This window comes from Pezoporus flaviventris, unplaced genomic scaffold, assembly GCF_033815535.1.
Source record: "Pezoporus flaviventris isolate CSIRO_AGI_PZ_B2104156 unplaced genomic scaffold, CSIRO_AGI_Pfla_v1 ptg000893l, whole genome shotgun sequence".
Lineage (NCBI taxonomy): Eukaryota > Metazoa > Chordata > Aves > Psittaciformes > Psittacidae > Pezoporus > Pezoporus flaviventris.
The window spans coordinates 1-22,723 of record NW_026893438.1 but is presented as its reverse complement, the minus strand read 5'-3'; the positions used below and the strand labels follow the sequence as shown (position 1 = coordinate 22,723).

Sequence of the window (22,723 nt, the reverse complement as noted above, 5' to 3'; positions counted from 1 at the left end):
TCCTATGGGGGTCTGGGGGTGTCTATGGGGGTCTTATGGGGATTTAGGGGGGTCTATGGATGTCTGTGGGTGTCTGTGGGGGTCCAAAGGGGGTCTTATGGGGGTCTGGGTGTGTCTATGGGGGTCCTATAGGGGGCTGGGGGGGTCTATGGCTGTCTATGGGGCTTTATGGAGGTCTATGGGGTACTTATGGGGCTCTGTGGGGGTCTGTGGGTGCCTATGGGTGTCCTATGGGGCTTTAGGGGGTGTCTATGGGGGTCTATGGGTGTCCTATGGGGTTTTAGGGGTGTCTACGGGGGTCTATGGGTCCTATGGGTGTCCTGTGGGGCTTTAGGGGGTGTCTATGGGGGTCTATGGGTGTCCTATGGGGTTTTAGGGGGGTTTAGGGGTGTCCTATGAGGCTTTAGGGGGTTCTATGGGGTTCTTATGGGGGTCTATGGGGTTTTAGGGGGGGTCTGTGGGTGCCTATGGGTATCCTATGGGGCTTTAGGGGGGGGTCTATGGGGGTCTATGGGTCCTATGGGTGTCCTATGGGGCTTTAGGGGGGGTCTATGGGGGTCTATGGGTCCTATGGGTGTCCTATGGGGCTTTAGGGGGGGTCTATGGGGGTCTATGGGTCCTATGGGTGTCCTATGGGGTTTTAGGGGTGGTCTATGGGGCTCCCCACCCATTGAGCCCCCCCTTTTTGCTGCCCCCCCCCCCCCCAGTTGGGGGCCGCAGTGGGGCTGGGGGGGGCCCCCTTTCTCTCTGCAGCCTCCTCCAGACCTTGGACCCCTTCGACTTGGGGGGCGACGAAGACATTGGGGGGGGGGGTCCCCCCAAACCGGAGCCGGAGTTGGGGGGGGCCATGGACACCCCAAAGAGGCTCCGCCCCCCATTGCCCCATAGCGACAGCGTGGATGAGCTCCTGCATCAGGTGCTGCCCCATAGGGATCAATGGGGTGTGTGTGTGTGTGTGGGGGGGGTTCTGCCCTATATTGACCCCCATCCTCCCCATAGGAAGTGGGAGAGCCCGCCCAAGCCCCGCCCCCGGCCCCCCCCGAGGACCAATGGGCTGTGGCCATTGACACCAGTGAGCCAATGGGGGACTTCGAGAGCCTGGTGCCTGACCCGGCCTTTAAGGTGAGGGGGGGGTTTGGGGGGGTCCTAAAGGGGTTTGGGGGGGTCCTGAAGGGGTTTGGGGGGGGCTAAAGGGGGTTTGGGGGGGTCCTAAAGGGGTTTGGGGGGGTCCTAAGGGGGTTTGGGGGGGGCTAAAGGGGGTTTGGGGGGGTCCTAAAGGGGTTTGGGGGGTCCTTAAAGGGGGTTGGGGGGGTCCAAAGGGGTTTGGGGGGGTCCTAAGGGGGTTTGGGGGGGACACAAAGGGGTTTGGGGGGGTCCTAAGGGGTTTGGGGGGGTCCTAAGGGGGTTTGGGGAGGTCCTAAAGGGGTTTGGGGGGGTCCTGAAGGGGTTTGGGGGGTCCAAAGGGGTTTGGGGGGTCCTAAGGGGGTTTGGGGGGGACACAAAGGGGTTTGGGGGGGTCCTAAAGGGGTTTGGGGGGGTTCCAAGAGGGGTTTGGGGGGGTCCTAAGGGGTTTGGGGGGTCCTAAGGGGGTTTGGGGGTTCCTAAAGGGGTTTGGGGGGGTCCTGAAGGGGTTTGGGGGTCCTAAGGGGGTTGGGGGGGTCCTAAAGGGGTTTGGGGGGGTCCTAAGGGGTTTGGGGGGGTCCTGAAGGGGTTTGGGGGTCCTGAAGGGGTTTGGGGGGGTCTAAGGGGGTTTGGGGGGGTCCAAAGGGGTTTGGGGGGGGCTAAAGGGGGTTTGGGGGGGTCCAAAGGGGGTTTGGGGGGGTCCTAAAGGGGTTTGGGGGGGGGCTAAAGGGGGTTTGGGGGGGTCCTAAAGGGGTTTGGGGGGGGGTCCTGAAGGGGTTTGGGGCGGTCCTAAAGGGGTTTGGGGGGGTCCTAAGGGGGTTTGGGGGGGTCCTAAAGGGGTTTGGGGGGGTCCTAAAGGGTTTGGGGGGTCCTTAAAGGGGTTGGGGGGTCCAAAGGGGTTTGGGGGGGTCCTAAGGGGGTTTGGGGGGACACAAAGGGGTTTGGGGGGTCCTAAGGGGTTTGGGGGTGCTAAAGGGGTTTGGGGGGGTCCTAAGGGGGTTTGGGGGGGTCCAAAGGGGTTTTGGGGGCTCTAAAGGGGTTTGGGGGTTCCCAAGGGGGTTTGGGGGGGCCCTAAGGGGTTTTGGGGGGTGCAAAAGGGGATTTAGGGGGGTCCTAAGGGGGTTTGGGGGGGGACGCAAAGGGGTTTGTGGGGGTCCTAAGGGGGTTTGGGGGTTCCTAAAAGGGGTTTGGGGGGGTCCTGAAGGGTTTGGGGGTCCTAAAGGGTTTGGGGGGGTCCTAAGGGGGTTTGGGGGGTCCTAAAGGGGTTTGGGGGGGTCCTAAGGGGTTTGGGAGGGGTCCTGAAGGTTTTTGGGGGGGTCCTAAGGGGGGTTTGGGGGGGTCCAAAGGGGGTTTGGGGGGGTCCTAAGGGGGTTTGGGGGGGGCTAAAGGGGGTTTGGGGGGGTCCAAAGGGGGTTTGGGGGGGTCCTAAAGGGGTTTGGGGGGGTCTTAAGGGGGTTTGGGGGGGTCCTAAATGGGTTTATGGGGGGCTAAAGGGGTTTGGGGGGGTCCCAAGGGGGTTTGGGGGGGTCCAAAGGGGTTTGGGGGGGTCCTAGGGGGTTTGGGTGTTCCTTAAAGGACCCTTCATGCTTTCTTCGGCGAGGTTCCAACGCCGTCGTCTGTCGTTGTACCCCTCTCCTCAGTGGCCCTTTAAGCCGGACCCCTTCCAGCTGCAGGCCGTGCTGTGCCTGGAGCGGGGGCAATCCCTGCTGGGCGGCCGCGCACACTTCCGCGGGCAAAACGGGCCATCGCCGAGTACGCCATTGCCCTGGCACAGCGACACATGGCCCGGTGAGACCCCCCCGCACCCAAAAACGCCTTTTTTCCGCCCAAAAAGAGCCTCTGGAAAGCGCAAAACACACCCAAAACACCCCCCCCCCCCCCCCACCTTTGCTATGTTGTTCTAGCGCCGCTGCAGTACCCAGTGTGGCCACAAGAGGTCGCGTCATGGTGGTGCCATTAAGAGCGCTAAACCCATCGCATAAAGCCCCATTTTGGGGTGCTCAGACCCCACATTGGGGTCCCCAATCATCATTGGGGGTCTCTAAACACCTCGGACCCAAAATTGACCTTTTTCACCCCAAAAATCGCTTCCAAAAGACCCAAAACACCCCCAAAATGCAGCTCCCCCCGCCCTAGCGCCGCTGCAGTACCCAGTGTGGCCACAAGAGGTCGCGCCATGGTGGTGCCATTAAGAGCGCTAAACCCATCGCATAAAGCCCCATTTTGGGGGTGCTCAGACCCCCCCATTGTGGTCCCCAATCATCATTGGGGGGCTCTAAACACCCCCGGACCCCAAATTGACCTTTTTCACCCCAAAAATCGCATCCAAAAGACCCAAAACACCCCCAAAATGCAGCTGCCCCCCTGCCCTAGCGCTGCTGCAGTACCCAGTGTGGCCACAAGAGGTCGCGCCATGGTGGTCCCATTAAGAGCGCCAAACCCATCGCATAAAGCCCCATTTTGGGGTGCTCAGACCCACATTGGGGTCCCAAACCATCATTGGGGGTCTCTAAACACTCCCGGACCCAAAATTGACCTTTTTCACCCTAAAAATCGCTTCCAAAAGACCCAAAACACCCCCCAAATTGCAGCTCCCAACCTGCCCTAGCGCCGCTGCAGTACCCAATGTGGCCACAAGAGGTCGCGCCATGGTGGTCCCATTAAGAGCGCTAAACCCATCGCATAAAGCCCAATTTTGGGGTGCTCAGACCCCCCCATTGTGGTCCCCAATCATCATTGGGGGGCTCTAAACACCCCCGGACCCAAAATTGACCTTTTTTCACCCCCAAAAATCGCTTCCAAAAGACCCAAAACACCCCCAAAATGCAGCTCCCCCCCGCCCTAGCGCTGCTGCAGTACCCAGTGTGGCCACAAGAGGTCGCGCCATGGTGGTGCCATTAAGAGCGCCAAACCCATCGCATAAAGCCCCATTTTGGGGTGCTCAGACCCCACATTGGGGTCCCCAATCATTATTGGGGGTCTCTAAACACCCCTGGACCCCAAATTGACCTTTTTCACCCCAAAAATCGCTTCCAAAAGACCCAAAACACCCCCAAAATGCAGCTCCCCCCCGCCCTAGCGCCGCTGCAGTACCCAGTGTGGCCACAAGAGGTCGCGTCATGGTGGTGCCATTAAGAGCGCTAAACCCATCGCATAAAGCCCCTTTTTGGGGTGCTCAGACCCCCCCATTGTGGTCCCCAATCATCATTGGGGGTCTCTAAACACCCCCGGACCCAAAATCGACCTTTTTCACCCCAAAAATCGCCTCCAAAAGACCCAAAACACCCCCAAAATGCAGCTCCCCCCCTTTCCTGCAATACCCAATGTGGCCACAAGGCGTCGCTGTTGTCTTTTATGGCTCTTAATACTCTCCTATAAGCTCCTTATGGGGTCGTGGGGGTCCCTCCTATTTCCCCCCCATTTCCTCCCCCTATTGACCCCCATTGCCCCCCATTTCCCTCCCCAGCTCCATTTACACGTCTCCCATCAAGGCTCTTTCCAACCAGAAGTTCCGGGATTTCCGGAGCACCTTTGGATCTGTGGGGCTGCTCACGGGGGACGTCCAACTGCACCCCGAGGCCTCCTGCCTGGTCATGACCACCGAGATCCTGCGGTGAGCGCCCCGAAATGCACCTGAAACAGCCCAAAATGCACCAAAACCACCCCAAAATAGCCCCAAACAGCCCAAAATGCACCCGAAACAGCCCAAAATGCACCAAAACCACCCCAAAATAGCCCCAAACAACCCAAAATGCACCAAAACCACCCCAAAATAGCCCCAAACAGCCCAAAATGCACCCGAAACAGCCCAAAATGCACCCAAATCACCCCAAAATAGCCCCAAACAGCCCAAAATGCACCAAAACCACCCCAAAATAGCCCCAAACAGCCCAAAATGCACCCGAAACAGCCCAAAATGCACCCAAATCACCCGAAAATGCACCTGAAACAGCCCAAAATGCACCAAAACCACCCCAAAATAGCCCCAAACAGCCCAAAATGCACCCGAAACAGCCCAAAATGCACCCGAAACAGCCCAAAATGCACCTGAAACACCCCAAAATGCACCCGAAACAGCCCAAAATGCACCCAAAACAGCCCAAAATGCACCCGAAACAGCCCAAAATGCACCTGAAACAGCCCAAAATGCACCTGAAACAGCCCAAAATGCACCCGAAACAGCCTAAAATGCACCAAAACCACCCCAAAATAGCCCCAAACAGCCCAAAATGCACCCCAAACAGCCCAAAATGCACCCAAAGCACCCCAAAATGCACCCGAAACAGCGCAAAATGCACCTGAAACACGCCAAAATGCACCCAAAACAGCCCAAAATGCACCTGAAACAGCCCAAAATGCACCAAAACCACCCCAAAATAGCCCCAAATAACCCCAAACAGCCCCAAATGCACTCAAATCACCCCAAAATGCACCCAAAACAGCCCAAAATGCACCAAAACCACCCCAAAATAGCCCCAAACAGCCCAAAATGCACCCAAATCACCCCAAAATATACCCAGAACACCCCAAACCACTTAAAATACACCCCAAACCACCCAAAATACACCCCAAACAGCATAAACTGCACCCAAACCAGCCCAAAATGCACCAAACCCACCCTGAAATAGCCCCAAACAGCCCAAAATGCACCCAAATCACCCCAAAATGCCCACAGAACAGCCCAAAATATCCCCAAAACAGCCAAACCAGCACAAAATACACCCAAACCACCCCAAAATGCATCAAAAACTCTCCAAAATGCACCCTAAACACCCCAAAATAACCCAAAATGGCCCAAAATACACATAAAGCACCCCAAAACTCACCCAGAGGCCTCCTGCCTGCTCATGACCCAAAACACCCCAAAATACACCCAAACCAGAGCAAAATACACCCCAAAAAGCCCAAAATACACCCCAAAAGCCCAAAATACACCCAAACTATGTGAAATTACACCAAGACCACCCCAAAATACCCCCAAAGAGAGCCCCAAATACACCCAAACCAGCCCCAAATACACCCCAAATATACCTCAATATACCCCCAAAACACCCCCAAATACCCCCAAAACACCTCAAAACGGCCCCAAATACCCCCAAAAACAACCAAATACCCCAAAACACCTCAAAACAGCCCAAAATACCCCAAAATACCCCCAAATACCCCCAAACCCCCTCTTTCTGCCCCATAGCTCCATGCTCTACAACGGCTCCGATGTGATCCGGGACCTGGAATGGGTCATCTTCGACGAGGTCCATTACATCAATGATGCTGAGGTGAGGGGGGGCCGCTATGGGGCGCCTATGGGGCTATGGGGGGGTCCTATGGGGTCCCTATGGGGGTTATTGGGGTCTCTATGGGGGTTATTGGGGGTCCTATGGGGCTGGAGGGGGTCCTATGGGGGTCCCTGTGGGGGTTATTGGGGTCCCTATGGGGGTTACTGGGGTCCCTATGGGGGTTACTGGGGGTCCTATGGGGTTGAGGGGGTTCTTATTGGGGTCCCTATGGGGGTTATTGGGGGTCCTGTGGGGTTAGGGGGGTCCTATGGGGCTGGGGGGGATCTCATTGGGGTCCCTATGGGGGTTATTGGGGGTTTCTTTGGGGCACAATTGGGGTTATTGGGGTCACTATGGGGTCTCCATGGGTCACTATGGGGTCTCTATGGGGTCTCCATGGGGTCTCTATGGGGTCTCTGTGGGTCTGTATGCATTTCCGTGGGTCTCTATGGGGTCTCTATAGGATCTCTATTGGGTCTCTATGGGTCTCTGTGGGTTTCCATGGGTCTCTATGGGGTCTCTATGGGTCTCCATGGGTCCCTATGGGTCTCCATGGGGTCTCTATGTGTCTCCATGGGTCCCTATGGGTCTCCATGGGGTCTCTATGGGTCTCTATGGGTTTCTATGGGGTCTCTATGGGTCTCCATGGGTCTCCATGGCTCCCTATGTGTCTCCGTGGGTCTTTATGGGTCTCTATGGGTCTCCATGGGGTCTCTATGGGTCTCTATGTGTCTCCATGGGTCTCTATGGGTCTCTATGGGTCTCCATGGGGTCTCTATGGGTCCCTATGTGTCTCCGTGGGTCTCTATGGGTCTGCCCCACAGCGCGGGGTGGTGTGGGAGGAGGTTCTCATCATGCTGCCCGAGCACGTGAAGCTCGTCCTGCTCAGCGCCACCATCCCCAACGCCATGGAGTTCGCTCAGTGGGTCGGGTAAGGGGGCAGTGGGGCAGTGGGGGGCAATGGGGGGCAATGGGGGGCAATGGGGCAATGGGGGGCAATGGGGCAATGGGGTAAAGGGGGCAATGGGGGGCAATGGGGGCAAAGGGGGTCAATGGGGGCAATGGGGTAATGGGGCAATGGGGGGCAATGGGGCAATGGGGGGCAATGGGGGCAAAGGGGGTCAATGGGGGCAATGGGGGGCAATGGGGGCAATGGGGGGCAATGGGGGCAATGGGGTAATGGGGCAGTGGGGCAGTGGGGTGTTTCTGGGTGTATTTGTGCTGATTTTGGGGTGTTTTGGTCCGATTTGGGGGTATTTTGGTGCGATTTTGCGGTATTTTGGGGTATTTTTGTCCGATTTTGGGGTGTTTTGGTGCGATTTTGCGGTATTTTGGGTTGTTTGGGGTCGATTTTGCGGTATTTTGGTGCGATTTGGGGGTATTTTGGTCCGATTTGGGGGTATTTTGGTCCGATTTTGGGGTATTTTGGTCCGATTTTGCGGTATTTTGGGTTGTTTGGGGTCGATTTTACAGTATTTTGGTGCGATTTTGCGGTATTTTGGTGCGATTTGGGGGTATTGTGGGGTGTTTTGGTCCGATTTTGGGGTATTTTCGTCCGATTTGGGGGTATTTTGTTCCGATTTTGCGGTATTTTGGGTTGTTTGGGGCCGATTTTGCGGTATTTTGGTGCGATTTGGGGGTGTTTTGGTGCGATTTTGGGGTATTTTGGTCCGATTTTGCGGTATTTTGGGTTGTTTGGGGCCGATTTTGCGATATTTTTGTGCGATTTTGCGGTTTTTTGGTGCGATTTTGCGGTATTTTGGTCCTATTTGGGGGTATTTTGGGGTATTTTGTTCCGATTTTGGGGTATTTTGGTGCGATTTTGCGGTATTTTGGTCCGATTTGGGGGTATTTTGGGGTATTTTGGTCCGATTTGGGGGTATTTTGGTCCGATTTGGGTGTATTTTGGTCCGATTTTGCGGTATTTTGGGTTGTTTGGGGCCGATTTTGCGGTATTTTGGTGCGATTTTGCGGTATTTTGGTCCGATTTGGGGGTATTTTGTCCGATTTTGGGGTATTTTGGGTTGTTTTGGTCCGATTTTGGGGTATTTTGTGCTGATTTTGATGTATTTTGGGTTGTTTTGGTCCGATTTTGGGGTATTTTGGGCTGATTTTGATGTATTTTGGGGTGTTTTGGTGCGATTTTGGGGTATTTTGGGTTGTTTTGTTCCGATTTGGGGTATTTTGTCCGATTTTGGGGTATTTTGGGATATTTTGGTCCGATTTTGGGGTATTTTGGCCCGATTTTGATGTATTTTGGGCTGTTTTGTTCCGATTTTGGGTTGTTTTTGTCCGATTTTGCTCTGATTTGTGTCTATTCGGGTGTCCTCCCCCCGTGTCCCCCCCCAAAGCCGCACGAAGCGGCGGTGCCTGCGGGTGCTGAGCACCCAGCGCCGCCCGGTGCCGCTCCAGCACTTCCTGTACACGGGGCAGGGGCCCCGCAGCCGCGAGCAGCTCTTCCTGCTGCTGGATGCACACGGGGCCCTCAACACACAGGGGTGAGCACGGGGGGACCCGGGGGACCCATGGGACCCATAGAGACCCATAGGGACACATAGGGAGCCATAGGGACCCATAGAGATCCATAGGGACACATAGGGATACATAGAGAGCCATAGAGACCCATAGGGACCCATAGGGACCCATAGGGACCCATAGGGACACATAGAGAGCCATAGAGACCCATAGGGACACATAGGGAGCCATAGGGATACATAGGGACCCATAGAGATCCATAGGGACACATAGAGACCCATAGAGACCCATAGGGACACATAGGGACACATAGGGAGCCATAGGGACCCATAGGGAGCCATAGGGAACATAGGGATCCATAGGAACACATAGGGACCCATAGAGACCCATAGAGACTATAGAGACCCATAGAGACCCATAGGCACCCATAGAGACCATAGAGACCCCGTAGAGACCCATAGAGACCCATACAGACCCATACAGACCCATTGTGACTATAGAGACCCATAGAGTCCCATAGGGACCCATAGGCACCCATAGAGACCATAGAGACCCCGTAGAGACCCATAGAGACCCATAGAGACCCGTAGTGAACCATAGAGACCCATAGAGACCATAGAGAGAGACCCATTGAGACCCATGGAGCCCCATTGACACCCATTGAGGCCCACTGACCATAGAGAGAGACCCCGTGGACACTCCATAGACCCCCCCCATAGACACCCTATAGAGACCCCATGGACACCCCATAGACACCCTATAGAGACCCCATGGACACCCCATAGACACCCTATAGAGACCCCATGGACACCCCCATAGACACCCCATAGACCCCCCATAGACACCCTATCCCCAGCCCCATAGACACCCCATGGACACCCCATAGACCCCACCATAGACCCCCCATAGACACCCTATCCCCAGCCCCATAGACACCCCATGGACACCCCATGGACACCCCATTGACCCCCCCATAGACCCCCCATAGACACCCTATCCCCAGCCCCATAGACACCCCATGGACACCCCATTGCCCCCCCCATAGACCCCCCCATAAACACCCCATAGACCCCCCATAGACACCCTATCCCCAGCCCCATAGACACTCCATGGACACCCCATTGACTCCCCCATAGACACCCCATAGACACCCTATCCCCAGCCCCATAGACACTCCATGGACACCCCATTGACTCCCCCATAGACACCCCATAGACCCCCCATAGACACCCTATCCCCAGCCCCATAGGCACCCTTTCACCAGCCCCATAGACACTCCTGGACACCCCATGGACACCCATAGACTCCCTATCCCCAGCCCCATAGACACTCCATGGACACCCCATTGACCCCCCCATAGACCCCCCATAGACACCCTATCCCCAGCCCCATAGACACTCCATGGACACCCCATTGACCCCCCCATAGACCCCCCATAGACACCCTATCCCCAGCCCCATAGACACTCCATGGACACCCCATTGACCCCCCCATAGACCCCCCATAGACACCCTATCCCCAGCCCCATAGACACTCCATGGACACCCCATTGACTCCCCCATAGACACCCCATAGACCCCCCATAGACACCTTATCCCCAGCCCCATAGACACCCCATGGACACCCCATTGACCCCCCCATAGGCACCCCATAGACCCCCCATAGACCCCCTATCCCCAGCCCCATAGACCCCCCCTGGACCCCCCACCGACCCCCCTCTCCTGCCCCACAGTTACTACGCCGCTGTGGAGGCCAAGAAGCAGCAGAGCAGCAAAGTGGGGCAGAACTTTGGGGCCAAGCACCCCACGATGGCGTCAATGACCCCGGGACAGGTCTGTGGGGCGTGGGGGGGGGGGGGCACTTGTGGGTCACGCTGTGGGTCACGCTATGGGTCAGGCTCACCCCATAGCACCCCCCTAGAGGACTGGGGGTATAAAGGTGGGGGGAGGCTCTCCCCATAGCGCCCCCTGAAGGAGTGGAGGTCTAAAGGGGTTCCCCCCCCACCTCCGCCTCACCCCATAGCGCCCCATAGCGCCCCATAGCACCCCCTCCAGACCTTGCGGACTAACCCCCCCCTTCTCCCCCTCCCCCCATAGCGCCCCATAGCACCCCATAGCGCCCCATAGCGCCCCATAGCACCCCATAGTGCCCCATAGCGCCCCATAGTGCCCCATAGCGCCCCCTCCAGACCCTGCGACCTAACCCCCCTTCCTCCCTCTCCCCCCATAGCGCCCCATAGCGCCCCATAGCGCCTCATAGAGTCCCATAGCGCCCCATAGCACCCCATAGTGCCCCATAGCGCCCCATAGCACCCCATAGCCCCATAGCGCCCCATAGCGCCCCATAGTGCCCCATAGCGCCCCATAGCGCCCCCTCCAGACCCTGCGAACTAACCCCCCCTTCCTCCCTCTCCCCCCATAGCGCCCCATAGCACCCCATAGCGCCCCATAGCGCCCCATAGCGCCATAGCACCCCATAGCGCCCCATAGCCCCCCATAGCACCCCATAGCGCCCCCTCCAGACCCTGCGAACTAACCCCCCCTTCCTCCCTCTCCCCCCATAGCGCCCCATAGCACCCCATAGCACCCCATAGCACCCCATAGTGCCCCATAGTGCCCCATAGCCCCCCATAGCGCCCCCTCCAGACCCTGCGAACTAACCCCCCCTTCCTCCCTCTCCCCCCATAGCGCCCCATAGCACCCCATAGCACCCCATAGCACCCCATAGCACCCCATAGTGCCCCATAGTGCCCCATAGCCCCCCATAGCGCCCCCTCCAGACCCTGCGAACTAACCCCCCCTTCCCCCCTCTCCCCCCATAGCGCCATAGTGCCTTATAGCGCCCCATAGCGCCATAGCACCCCATAGCGCCCCATAGCACCCCATAGCACCCCATAGCGCCCCATAGCACCCCATAGCACCCCATAGCACCCCATAGCGCCCCATAGCACCCCATAGCACCCCATAGCGCCCCATAGCGCCCTCTCCAGACCCTGCGACCTAACCCCCCCCTTTCTCCCTGCCCCCCAGGAGCGGGGGCTGTGGCAGGCGCTGCTGGGGCTGCTGCAGGCTCGGGGGCAGCTCCCCATGGTGGCCTTCACGTTCTCGCGCGGGCGCTGCGACGCCCACGCCGCCGCCCTGGGCCCCACGGAGCTCCTGACCCCCGGCGAGCGCCAGCGGAGCCGCCTCTTCCTCCAGCGCTGCCTCGCCCGCCTCAAGGCCCCCGACCGACGCCTGCCCCAGGTGGGGAGCTGGGGGGGGTTCTATGGGGATCTATGGGGGCTCTGTGGGGTCTCTATGGGGTCTCTATGGGGATCTATGGGGATCTATGGGGCTCTGTGGGGTCTCTATGGGGCTCTATGGGGTGCTATGGGGTCTCTGTGGGGGCTCTGTGGGCTCTATGGGGATCTATGGGGTCTCTGTGGGGCTCTGTGGGGTCTCTATGGGGCTCTATGGGTCTCTATGGGGCTCTGTGGGGTCTCTATGGGGCTCTGTGGGGTCTCTATGGGGCTCTATGGGGTGCTATGGGGCTCTATGGGGTCTCTGTGGGGGCTCTGTGGGCTCTATGGGGATCTATGGGGTCTCTGTGGGGTCTCTATGGGGATCTATGGGGTCTCTATGGGGCTCTATGGGGTGCTATGGGGCTCTATATTGGGTCTCTATGGGGATCTATGGGGATATATGGGGTCTCTATGGGGCTCTATGGGGTGCTATGGGGATCTATGGGGTCTCTATGGGGCTCTATGGGGTGCTATGGGGCTCTATGGGGTCTCTGTGGGGGCTCTGTGGGCTCTATGGGGATCTATGGGGTCTCTGTGGGGCTCTGTGGGGTCTCTATGGGGCGCTATGGGGCTCTGTGGGGTCTCTATGGGGTCTCTATGGGGCGCTATGGGGCTCTGTGGGGCTCTGTGGGGTCTCTATGGGGATCTATGGGGATCTATGGGGTCTCTATGGGGCTCTATGGGGCTCTATGGGGTGCTGTGGGGCCCTATGGGGTCTCTGTGGGGGCTCTGTGGGCTCTATGGGGATCTGTGGGGTCTCTGTGGGGCTCTATGGGGTCTCTATGGGTCTCTATGGGGCGCTATGGGGCTCTATGGGGTCTCTATGGGGCACTAACGGGGGGGTCTGTAGGGCTCTATGGGGCGCTATGGGGTCTCTATGGGGTCTCTATGGGACACTATGGGGCTCTATGGGGTCTCTATGGGGATCTATGGGGTTACTATGGGGCCCTATGCGGCTCTATGGGCTCTCTATGGGGTCTCTATGGGGGCTCTATGGGGGCTCTATGGTCTCTATGGGGATCTATGGGGTCTCTATGGGGATCTATGGGGCTCTATGGGGCTCTATGGGCTCTCTGTGGGGCTCTGTTGGGTCTCTATGGGGGCTTTATGGGGCTCTATGGGGCCTCTATTGGGTCTCTATGGGACTCTGTGGTGCTCCATGGGCTCTATGGGGTCTCTGTTGGGTCTCTATGTGCTCTATGGGTCTCTATGGGGGTCTATGGGGCTCTATGGGGTCTCTATGGGGCTCTATGGGGCGCTATGGGGTCTCTGTGGGGTCTCTATGGGGCTCTATGGGCTCTCTATGGGGGCTCTATGGGAGCTCTATGGGGGCTCTATGGACTCTATGGGCTCTATGGGGTCTCTATGGGTCTCTATAGGGCTCTATGGGGTCTCTATGGGGCTCTATGGGGTCTCTATGGGGTCTCTGTGGGACTCTATGGGGCACTATGGGGTCTCCATGGAGTCTCTAGGGGGTCTCTAGGGGTCTCTATGGGGTCTTTATGGGGTCGCTATGGGTCTCTATGCCGCTCTATTGGATCTATGGGGTCTCTATGGGGCTCTATGGGGTCTCTGTAGGGGTCTATGAGTCTCTATGGGGTCTCTATGGGGTCTATGCAACTCTATGGGTCTCTATGGGGTCCATGCACCTCTATGGGTCCCTATGGTGTTTCTATGGGTCTCTATGGGTCTCTATGGGTCTCTATGGGGTCCCTATGGGTCTCTATGGGTCCCTATGGGTCTCTATGGGTCCCTATGGGTCTCTGTCCCCCCAGGTGGTGGCCATTGGGGAGCTGCTGCAGCGGGGCATTGGGGTGCACCACGGGGGGGTCCTGCCCCTGCTCAAGGAGGTCGTGGAGATGCTCTTCAGCCAAGGGCTGGTCAAGGTGCGTGTGGGGCAGCTGTGGGGCAGGCATGGCTCTCTATGGGGCTCTATGGGGCTCTATGGGCTCTATGGGGCTCTATGGGGCTCTATGGGGCTCTACGGGGCTCTATGGCTCTCTATGGGGCTCTATGGGGCTCTATGGCTCTCGATGGGGCTCTATGGGGCTCTATGGCTCTCTATGGGGCTCTATGGGTCTTTATGGTCTCTGTGGGGCTCTATGGGGCTCTACGGGGCTCTATGGGGCTCTATGATCTCTATGGGTCTCTATGCATCACTATGGGCTCTATGGCTCTCTGTGGGGCTCTATGGGTCTTTATGGTCTCTGTGGGGCTCTACGGGGCTCTATGGGTCTCTATGATCTCTATGGGTCTCTATGCATCACTATGGTCTCTATGGGTCTTTATGGGCTCTATGGTCTTTATGGTCTCTATGGGTCTCTATGGTCTCTGTGGGGCTCTATGGTCTCTATGGGTCTCTATAGGGCTCTATGGTCTCTATGGGGTTTCTATGGGTCTCTATGATGTCTATGGGGTTCTGTGGCTCTCTATGGGGCTCTATGGGGCTCTATGGGTACCCGTGATCTCTATGGCTCTCTATGGCCTCTATGGCTCTCTATGGGTCTCTGTGGCTCTCTATGGCTCTCTATGGGTTTCTAAGGGGTCTCTATGGGTCCTGCCCCACCCCAGGTGCTCTTTGCCACTGAGACCTTCGCTATGGGGCTGAACATGCCAGCCCGCACGGTCGTCTTCGACTCCATCCGCAAGCACGACGGGAACAACTTCCGGGACCTGCTGCCAGGTGGGGGGCAAGGGGGGCTCTATGGGGCCCTATGGGGCCTCTATGGGGCTCTATGGGGCCTCTATGGGGTCTCTATGGGGCCTCTATGGGGCTCTATGGGGCTCTATGGGGTCTCTGTGGGGCCTCTATGGGGCTCTATGGGTCTCTATGGGGTCTCTATGGGGCTCTATGGGGCTCTATGGGGCCTCTATGGGGCTCTATGGGGCTCTATGGGGCCTCTATGGGGCTCTATGGGCTCTCTGTGGGTCTCTATGGGTCTCTATGGGTCACTATGGGGTAGTTATGGGGCGCTCTGGGGCTCTGTGGTTCACTATGGGGTAGTTATGGGGCGCTATGGGTCACTACAGGCTAGTTATGGGGTGCTGTGGGGTTCTATGGTGTCACTATGGGGTAGATATGGGTCACTATGGGGCTCTATAAGGTAGTTATGGTCACTATGGGGTCCTGTGGGATCATTATGGGGTAGTTATGGGTTGCTGTGGGAATCTATGGGGTCTCTATGGGTCTTTATGGGGTCACTCTGGGTGTTTATGGGCTTCCTATGGGGTCTCTGTGAGTCTGTCTATGGGTCTCTGGGGTCTCTCTGGGGTCTCTCTGGGGTCTCTCTGGGTCTCTCTGGGTCTCTGTGGGGTCTCGATGGGTCTCTATGGGGCTGCCCCACAGGTGAGTACATTCAGATGTCCGGGCGCGCCGGGCGCCGGGGGCTCGATGCCATGGGCACCGTGATCATCCTGTGCCGGGGCAGCGTGCCCGACCTGCCCGACCTGCACCGCATGATGCTGGTGAGCCCCTTAGCGTGTCCTTAGCGTGTCCTTGGCATGTCCTTAGCATGTCCTTAGCGTGTCTTTAATGTGTCTGTAACATGTATTTAGTGTGTGCTTAGTGTGTCTTTAACATGTCCTTAGTGTGTCTTTAACATGTCTGTAACATGTCCTTAGCGTGTGCTTAGTGTGTCTTTAATGAGTCCTTAACGTGTCCTTAGCATGTTTTAGTGTGTCCTTAACGTGTCGTGACTGTGTCCTTGGCGTGTACTTAGCATGTCCTTACCGTGTCCCTAGCGAGCGCTTAGCGTGACCTTGGCATATCCTTAACCTGTCCTTAGCGTGTACTTAACATGTGCTTTGTCCTTCATGTGTCCATAGCATGTCCTGAACGTGTCCTTAGCATGTTCTTAGCGTGCCCTTAGTGTGTCCTTACCATGTCCCTAGCATGTCCTTAGCGTTTCCTTGGCGTGTCTTGAATGTGTCCTTAGCATGTCCTTAACGTGTCCTTAGTGTGTCCTTATTGTATCCTTAACATGTTCTTAGCGTGTCCTTGTCATGTCCTTAGTGCGTCCTTAGCGTGTCTTTGGTGTTTCTTTAGCGGGTCCTTAGTGTGTCTTTATTGTTTCCTTAACATGTCCTTAGAGGGTCCGTAACCTGTCCTTAGTGTGTGCTTGACATGTCCTTAGTGTGTCCTTAGTGTGTCCTTAACGTGTCCTTAGTGTGTCCTTAACGTGTCCTTAGTGTATCGTTAACGTGTCCTTAATGTGTCTTTAACGTGTCCTTAATGTGTCCTTAGTGTACAGTTAACATGTCCTTAGCGTGTCCTTAGCGTGTCCTCCGGCCCGGCAGGGCCGCCCCACACGCCTGCAGTCCCGCCTCACCTACCCGTTAACATGTCCTTAGCGTGTCCTTAGCGTGTTGCCCGCCCGGCAGGGCTGCCCCACACGCCTGCAGTCCCAGTTCCGCGTCCCCTACCCCTTGACATGTCCTTAGCGTGTCAGCATGTTCTTAGCATGTTCTTAGCGTGTCCTTAGCGTGTCCCCCTCCCGGCAGGGCCGCCCCACACGCCTGCAGTCCCAGTTCCGCCTCACCTACCCCATGATCCTGAACGTGCTGCGGGCGCAGGAGCTGCGTGTTCAGGACCTGCTGCGCCGGAGCTACGCTGAGTTCCCGCTGCGCCGCGAGCAGGAGGTGGGTGGGCCCCATGGAGACCCATGGAGACCCATAGAGACCCATAGAGACCCCACAGAGACCCATAGAGACCCACTGAACCCCATAGAGACCCATAGAGACCCACAGAGACCCATAGAGACCCATAGAGACCCATTGAGCCCCATTGACACCATTGAGACCCATTGACACCATTGAACCCCATTGAGACCCATTGAGACCCATTGACACCAATTGACACCATTGAGACCCATCGAGACCCATTGACACCATTGAACCCCATTGACACCCATTGACACCCATTGACACCCATTGACACCATTGAGACCCATTGAGACCCACTGAACCCCATTGAGACCCATTGACACCATTGAGACCCATTGACACCCATTGACACCATTGAGACCCATCGAGACCCATTGACACCACTGAACCCCATTGAGACCCATTGAGACCCATTGAGACCCATTGACACCCATTGACACCATTGAGACCCATCGAGACCCATTGACACCATTGAACCCCATTGACACCCATTGACACCCATTGACACCATTGAGACCCATCGAGACCCACTGAACCCCATTGAGACCCATTGAGCCCCATGGAGACCCATAGACCCCATTGAGACCCATTGACACCATTGAGACCGATTGAGCCCCATTGAGCCCCATTGAGACCCATTGACACCCATTGACACCCATTGACATCCTTGAGACCCACTGAACCCCACTGAGACCCATTGAGACCCATTGACACCATTGAGACCCATTGAGACCCATTGACATCCTTGAGACCCATTGAACCCCATTGAGACCCATAGAGACCCATAGAGCCCCATTGACCCCATTGAGCCCCATTGAGCTCTATAGACCACATTGAGCCCCACTGAACCCCATTGAGACCCATTGAGCCCTATAGACCACATTGAGCCCCACTGAACCCCATTGAGACCCATTGAGCCCTATAGACCACATTGAGCCCCACTGAACCCCATTGAGACCCATTGAGCCCTATAGACCACATTGAGCCCCACTGAACCCCATTGAGCCCCATTGAGCCCTATAGACCACACTGAGCCCCACTGAACCCCATTGAGACCCATTGAGCCCTATAGACCACATTGAGCCCCACTGAACCCCACTGAACCCCATTGAGCCCTATAGACCACATTGAGCCCCACTGAACCCCATTGAGACCCATTGAGCCCTATAGACCACATTGAGCCCCACTGAACCCCATTGAGACCCATTGAGCCCTATAGACCACATTGAGCCCCACTGAACCCCATTGAGACCCATTGAGCCCTATAGACCACATTGAGCCCCACTGAACCCCATTGAGACCCATTGAGCCCTATAGACCACACTGAGCCCCACTGAACCCCATTGAGACCCATTGAGCCCTATAGACCACATTGAGCCCCACTGAACCCCACTGAACCCCATTGAGCCCCATTGACACCCATTGCCCCCCATTGCCCCATTGCCCCATTGAACCCCATTGCCCCCCATTGCCCCCCCCAAGTGACCCCACGTGACCTCAGGCTCAGGCTCGCCGCGTGACTGAGCTGCAGGGGGAGCTCTCTGCGCAGCCGGAGCCCCGCCCCGGAAGTGACGTCGAACGCTACCACGACGCCGTGGGGGCGTTGCGGAGGGACCGGAAGGAGCTCATGGTGAGGGCGGGACCGGAAGTGGGGTGGGCGAGAGGGCCGGGGAGGACTTTATGGAGCTCTATGGGGCTCTATGGGGTATTTATGGAGCTCTATGGGGGCTCTATGGGGCGCTCTGGGGCTCTGTGGGGCTCTATGGAGCTCTATGGGGTGCTATGGGGCTCTATGGGGGTTCTATGGGGCGCTGTGGGGCTCTGTGGGGTTCTTTGGGGCTCTGTGGGGCGCTGTGGGGTTCTGTGGGGCTCTATGAGTTCTATGGGGTGCTATGGGGCTCTATGGGGTTCTGTGGGGCTCTATGGGGCTCTATGGGGCGCTATGGGGCTCTAGGGGTCTCTAGGGGCCTCTGTGGGGCCCTATGGGGCCCAATGGGGTTCCATGGGGCTCTATGGGGCTCTGTGGGGGTTCAATGGGGGCTGTATGGGATCTCTATGGGGCTCTATGGGGCTCTGTGGGGTTCCATGGTGTCTCTATGGGGCTCTATGGGGTTCTATGGGGTCTCTATGGGGTTCTGTGGTGTCTCTATGGGGCTGTATGGGGTTTCTATGGGTTCTATGGGTCTCTATGGGGGTTCTATGGGGCTCTATGGGTTCTATGGGTCTCTATGGGGCTCTGGTGTGACCGGAGCGGGGTCCCCGCAGCGGCGCTTGGCGGACTCGGTGGCCGGGCTGCGGGTGCTGAGCCCCGGGCGGGTGCTGGTGGTGAGCACCCGGAGGCACCGCAACGCGATGGGGCTCATCCTGCAGGTACCGGGCCACGAAACACCCCAAAAACACACCAAAAACACACCAAAATCACCCCAAAACACCCCAAAATCACCCAAAACACCCAAAAAACACACCAAAATCACCCAAAACACCCAAAAAACACACCAAAATCACCCAAAACACCTCAAAAACAGCCCAAAATCACCCAAAACACCCCCAAAACACACCAAAATCACCCAAAACACCTCAAAAACAGCCCAAAATCACCCTGAAACACCCCAAAATCACCCAAAACACCTCAAAAACACACCAAAATCACCCAAAACACCCCAAACACACACCAAAATCACCCAAAACACCCCAAAACCACACCAAAATCACCCAAAACACCCCAAAAACACACCAAAATCACCCAAAACACCCCAAAAACACCCCAAAATCACCCAAAACACCCCCAAAACACACCAAAATCACCCAAAACACCTCAAAAACAGCCCAAAATCACCCTGAAACACCCCAAAATCACCCAAAACACCCCAAAAACACACCAAAATCACCCAAAACACCCCAAAAACACACCAAAATCACCCAAAACACCCCAAAACCACACCAAAATCACCCAAAACACCCCAAAAACACACCAAAATCACCCAAAACACCCCAAAAACACCCCAAAATCACCCAAAACACCCCCAAAACACACCAAAATCACCCAAAACACCTCAAAAACAGCCCAAAATCACCCCAAAACACCCCAAAATCACCCAAAACACCCCAAAAACACCCCAAAATCACCCAAAACACCTCAAAAACAGCCCAAAATCACCCCAAAACACCCCAAAATCACCCAAAACACCCCAAAAACACACCAAAATCACCCAAAACACCCCCAAAACAGCCCCAAATCACCCCGAAACACCCCAAAACCACCCAAAAATCCCCCAAAACACCCCAAAATCTCCCAAAACACACACAAAAAAACAGAAACGCCCCAAAATCACCCAACCCCCCATTACCCCATTGACCCCATCCCCCCATTGCCCCCCATTGCCCCGTTGCCCCCCATTGCCCCATTACCCCTTGAACCCCATTCCCCCCCTTGCCCCCCTTGCCCCCATTCCACCATTCCCCCCATTCCCCCCCATTCCTCCATTCCCCCCATTGCCCCATTTCCCCATTGCCCCCATTCCCTCCTTACCCCCCATTGCCCCCCATTCCCCCCCCATTCCCCCATTGCCCCCCATTTCCCCATTGCCCCCATTACCCCCCTTACCACCCATTTCCCCCATTACCCCATTGACCCCCATTCCCCCATTGCCCCCCATTCCCCCCATTCCCCCATTGCCCCCCATTGCCCCCCATTACCCCATTGCCCCCCATTCCCCCCATTCCCCCATTGCCCCCCATTGCCCCCCATTACCCCATTGCCCCCCATTCCCCCCATTCCCCCATTGCCCCCCATTCCCCCCATTGTCCCATTACCCCATTGCCCCCCATTCCCCCCATTGCCCCATTCCCCCTTTGCCCCCCATTGCCCCCCATTCCCCCCCTTACCCCCATTGCCCCCCATTTCCCCCATTGCCCCCCATTCCCCCCCTTACCCCATTGCCCCCCATTACCCCATTCCCCCCCTTACCCCATTGCCCCCCATTGCCCCCCAGGTCACCCAGAGCCCCTCAGGCCGTGTTTTCACCACCTTGGTGCTCACGGAGAAGCCCCCGAGGGGGGGGGGGAGCCCCCCCTGCCCCCTGATGCCCCCCTCCCCGAGGAGCTGCTGCTCACCCGCCTCTTCGTGCCCGATGGTACGGCCCGGGGGGGCCCATTGTGCCCTATGGGGGGTCCATTGTGCCCTATGGGGGGGTCCCATTGTGCCCTATGGGGGGTCCATTGTGCCCTATGGGGGGGTCCATTGTGCCCTATGGGGGGGTTGGGGGGGTCCATTGTGCCCTATGGGGGGGTTGGGGGGTCCCATTGTGCCCTATGGGGGGGTTGGGGTGTCCCATTGTGCCCTATGGGGGGGTCCATTGTGTCCTATGGGGTGGTTGGGGGGTCCATTGTGTCCTATGGGGGGGTCCATTGTGCCCTATGGGGCGGTTGGGGGGGTCCATTGTGCCCTATGGGGGGGTTGGGGGGGTCCATTGTGCCCTATGGGGGGGTTGGGGGATCCCATTGTGCCCTATGGGGGGTTGGGGTGTCCCATTGTGCCCTATGGGGGGGTCCATTGTGTCCTATGGGGTGGTTGGGGGGTCCATTGTGTCCTATGGGGGGGTCCATTGTGCCCTATGGGGCGGTTGGGGGGGTCCATTGTGCCCTATGGGGGGGTTGGGGGGGTCCATTGTGTCCTATGGGGGGGTCCATTGTGTCCTATGGGGCGGTTGGGGGGGCCCATTGTGTCCTATGGGGGGGTTGGGGGGGTCCATTGTGTCCTATGGGGGGGTTGGGGGCCCTATAGGGGGTTGGGGGAGTCCATTGTGTTCTATGGGGGGGGTGCTCTATGGGGGGGTTTAGATCCCCCTTGACCCCACGGCTCCATTATTGGGGGTCCCATTGAGCCCTATGGAGGGCTCCTATGGGGGGAACTTAGGGGTCGCATTGAGCCCCACGAGGGGCCCTATGGGGGGACTTGAAGGGGGGGCTTATGGGTCCCATTGAGCCCTATGGCGGGGTTTGGGCTGTACCATGTGTCCTAGAAGCGGGGGGTTTAGATCCCCTTTGGGCTCCATTGGCCCTTATGGGGGGGGGGGTTTTGGGGTCCCCCAATCTCTTCCCCCCCCCCCCCCAGGTCCCTGTGGCCACGCTTTGGAGCAGCTCCAGGCCGAGGATTTTGGGGGGGTCACGGCCAAGACCCTGAAGGTGAACCCCGAAACCCTGCTGCAGGAGCTGCGGCCCCGCAACCAGCACAGGGACAGGTGGGGCTATGGGGGGAGAACCCCGTTAGTGGGGTCTATGGGGGGGGGAACCCCATTAGTGGGGTCTATGGGGTGGGGAGCCCCGTTAGTGGGGTCTATGGAGGGGGGGAACCCCATTATTGGAGTCTATTGGGGGGTCCATTGGGGGGAAACCCCATTATTGGGGTCTATAGGGGGTTCCTTTGGGGTCTATGGGGTGGTAACCCCATTATTAGGGTCTATGGGGTGAAGGGATGGAGGGGGGGAACCCCATTATTGGGGTCTATGGGGTGAAGGGATGGAGGGGGGAACCCCATTATTGGGGTCTATGGGGTGGGGAGCCCCGTTAGTGGGGTCTATGGAGGGGGGAACCCCATTATTGGGGTCTATGGGGTGAAGGGATGGAGGGGGGAACCCCATTATTGGGGTCTATGGGGTGAAGGGATGGAGGGGGGAACCCCATTATTGGGGTCTATGGGGTGGGGAGCCCCGTTAGTGGGGTCTATGGAGGGGGGAACCCCATTATTGGGGTCTATGGGGTGAAGGGATGGAGGGGGGAACCCCATTATTGGGGTCTATGGGGTGGGGAGCCCCGTTAGTGGGGACTATGGAGGGGGGGAACCCCCATTATTGGAGTCTATTGGGGGGTCCATTGGGGGGGGAAAACCCCATTATTGGGGTCTGTAGGA

The 22,723-nt window shown here is 57.4% G+C and overlaps 1 protein-coding gene across 1 annotated transcript in view; it reads left to right on the top strand.

The window, feature by feature from the left end:
• The window catches only part of SKIC2 (SKI2 subunit of superkiller complex), a gene marked incomplete at its 3' end in the record, with an annotated part of 28,042 nt that extends 5,987 nt beyond the window's left edge, over positions 1-22,055 (top strand). Inside the window, 20 exon segments of the mRNA XM_061444457.1 lie at positions 708-916; positions 1,000-1,122; positions 2,763-2,831; positions 2,833-2,862; positions 2,864-2,910; positions 4,589-4,735; positions 6,314-6,398; positions 7,223-7,329; positions 8,750-8,896; positions 10,606-10,705; positions 11,903-12,115; positions 13,929-14,039; positions 14,725-14,836; positions 15,500-15,618; positions 16,654-16,791; positions 18,317-18,445; positions 19,081-19,185; positions 20,808-20,886; positions 20,889-20,948; positions 21,929-22,055. Of these exon segments, the coding sequence (XP_061300441.1) occupies positions 708-916; positions 1,000-1,122; positions 2,763-2,831; positions 2,833-2,862; positions 2,864-2,910; positions 4,589-4,735; positions 6,314-6,398; positions 7,223-7,329; positions 8,750-8,896; positions 10,606-10,705; positions 11,903-12,115; positions 13,929-14,039; positions 14,725-14,836; positions 15,500-15,618; positions 16,654-16,791; positions 18,317-18,445; positions 19,081-19,185; positions 20,808-20,886; positions 20,889-20,948; positions 21,929-22,055 (2,257 nt within the window).
• Between the last annotated feature and the right edge of the window lie 668 nt (positions 22,056-22,723).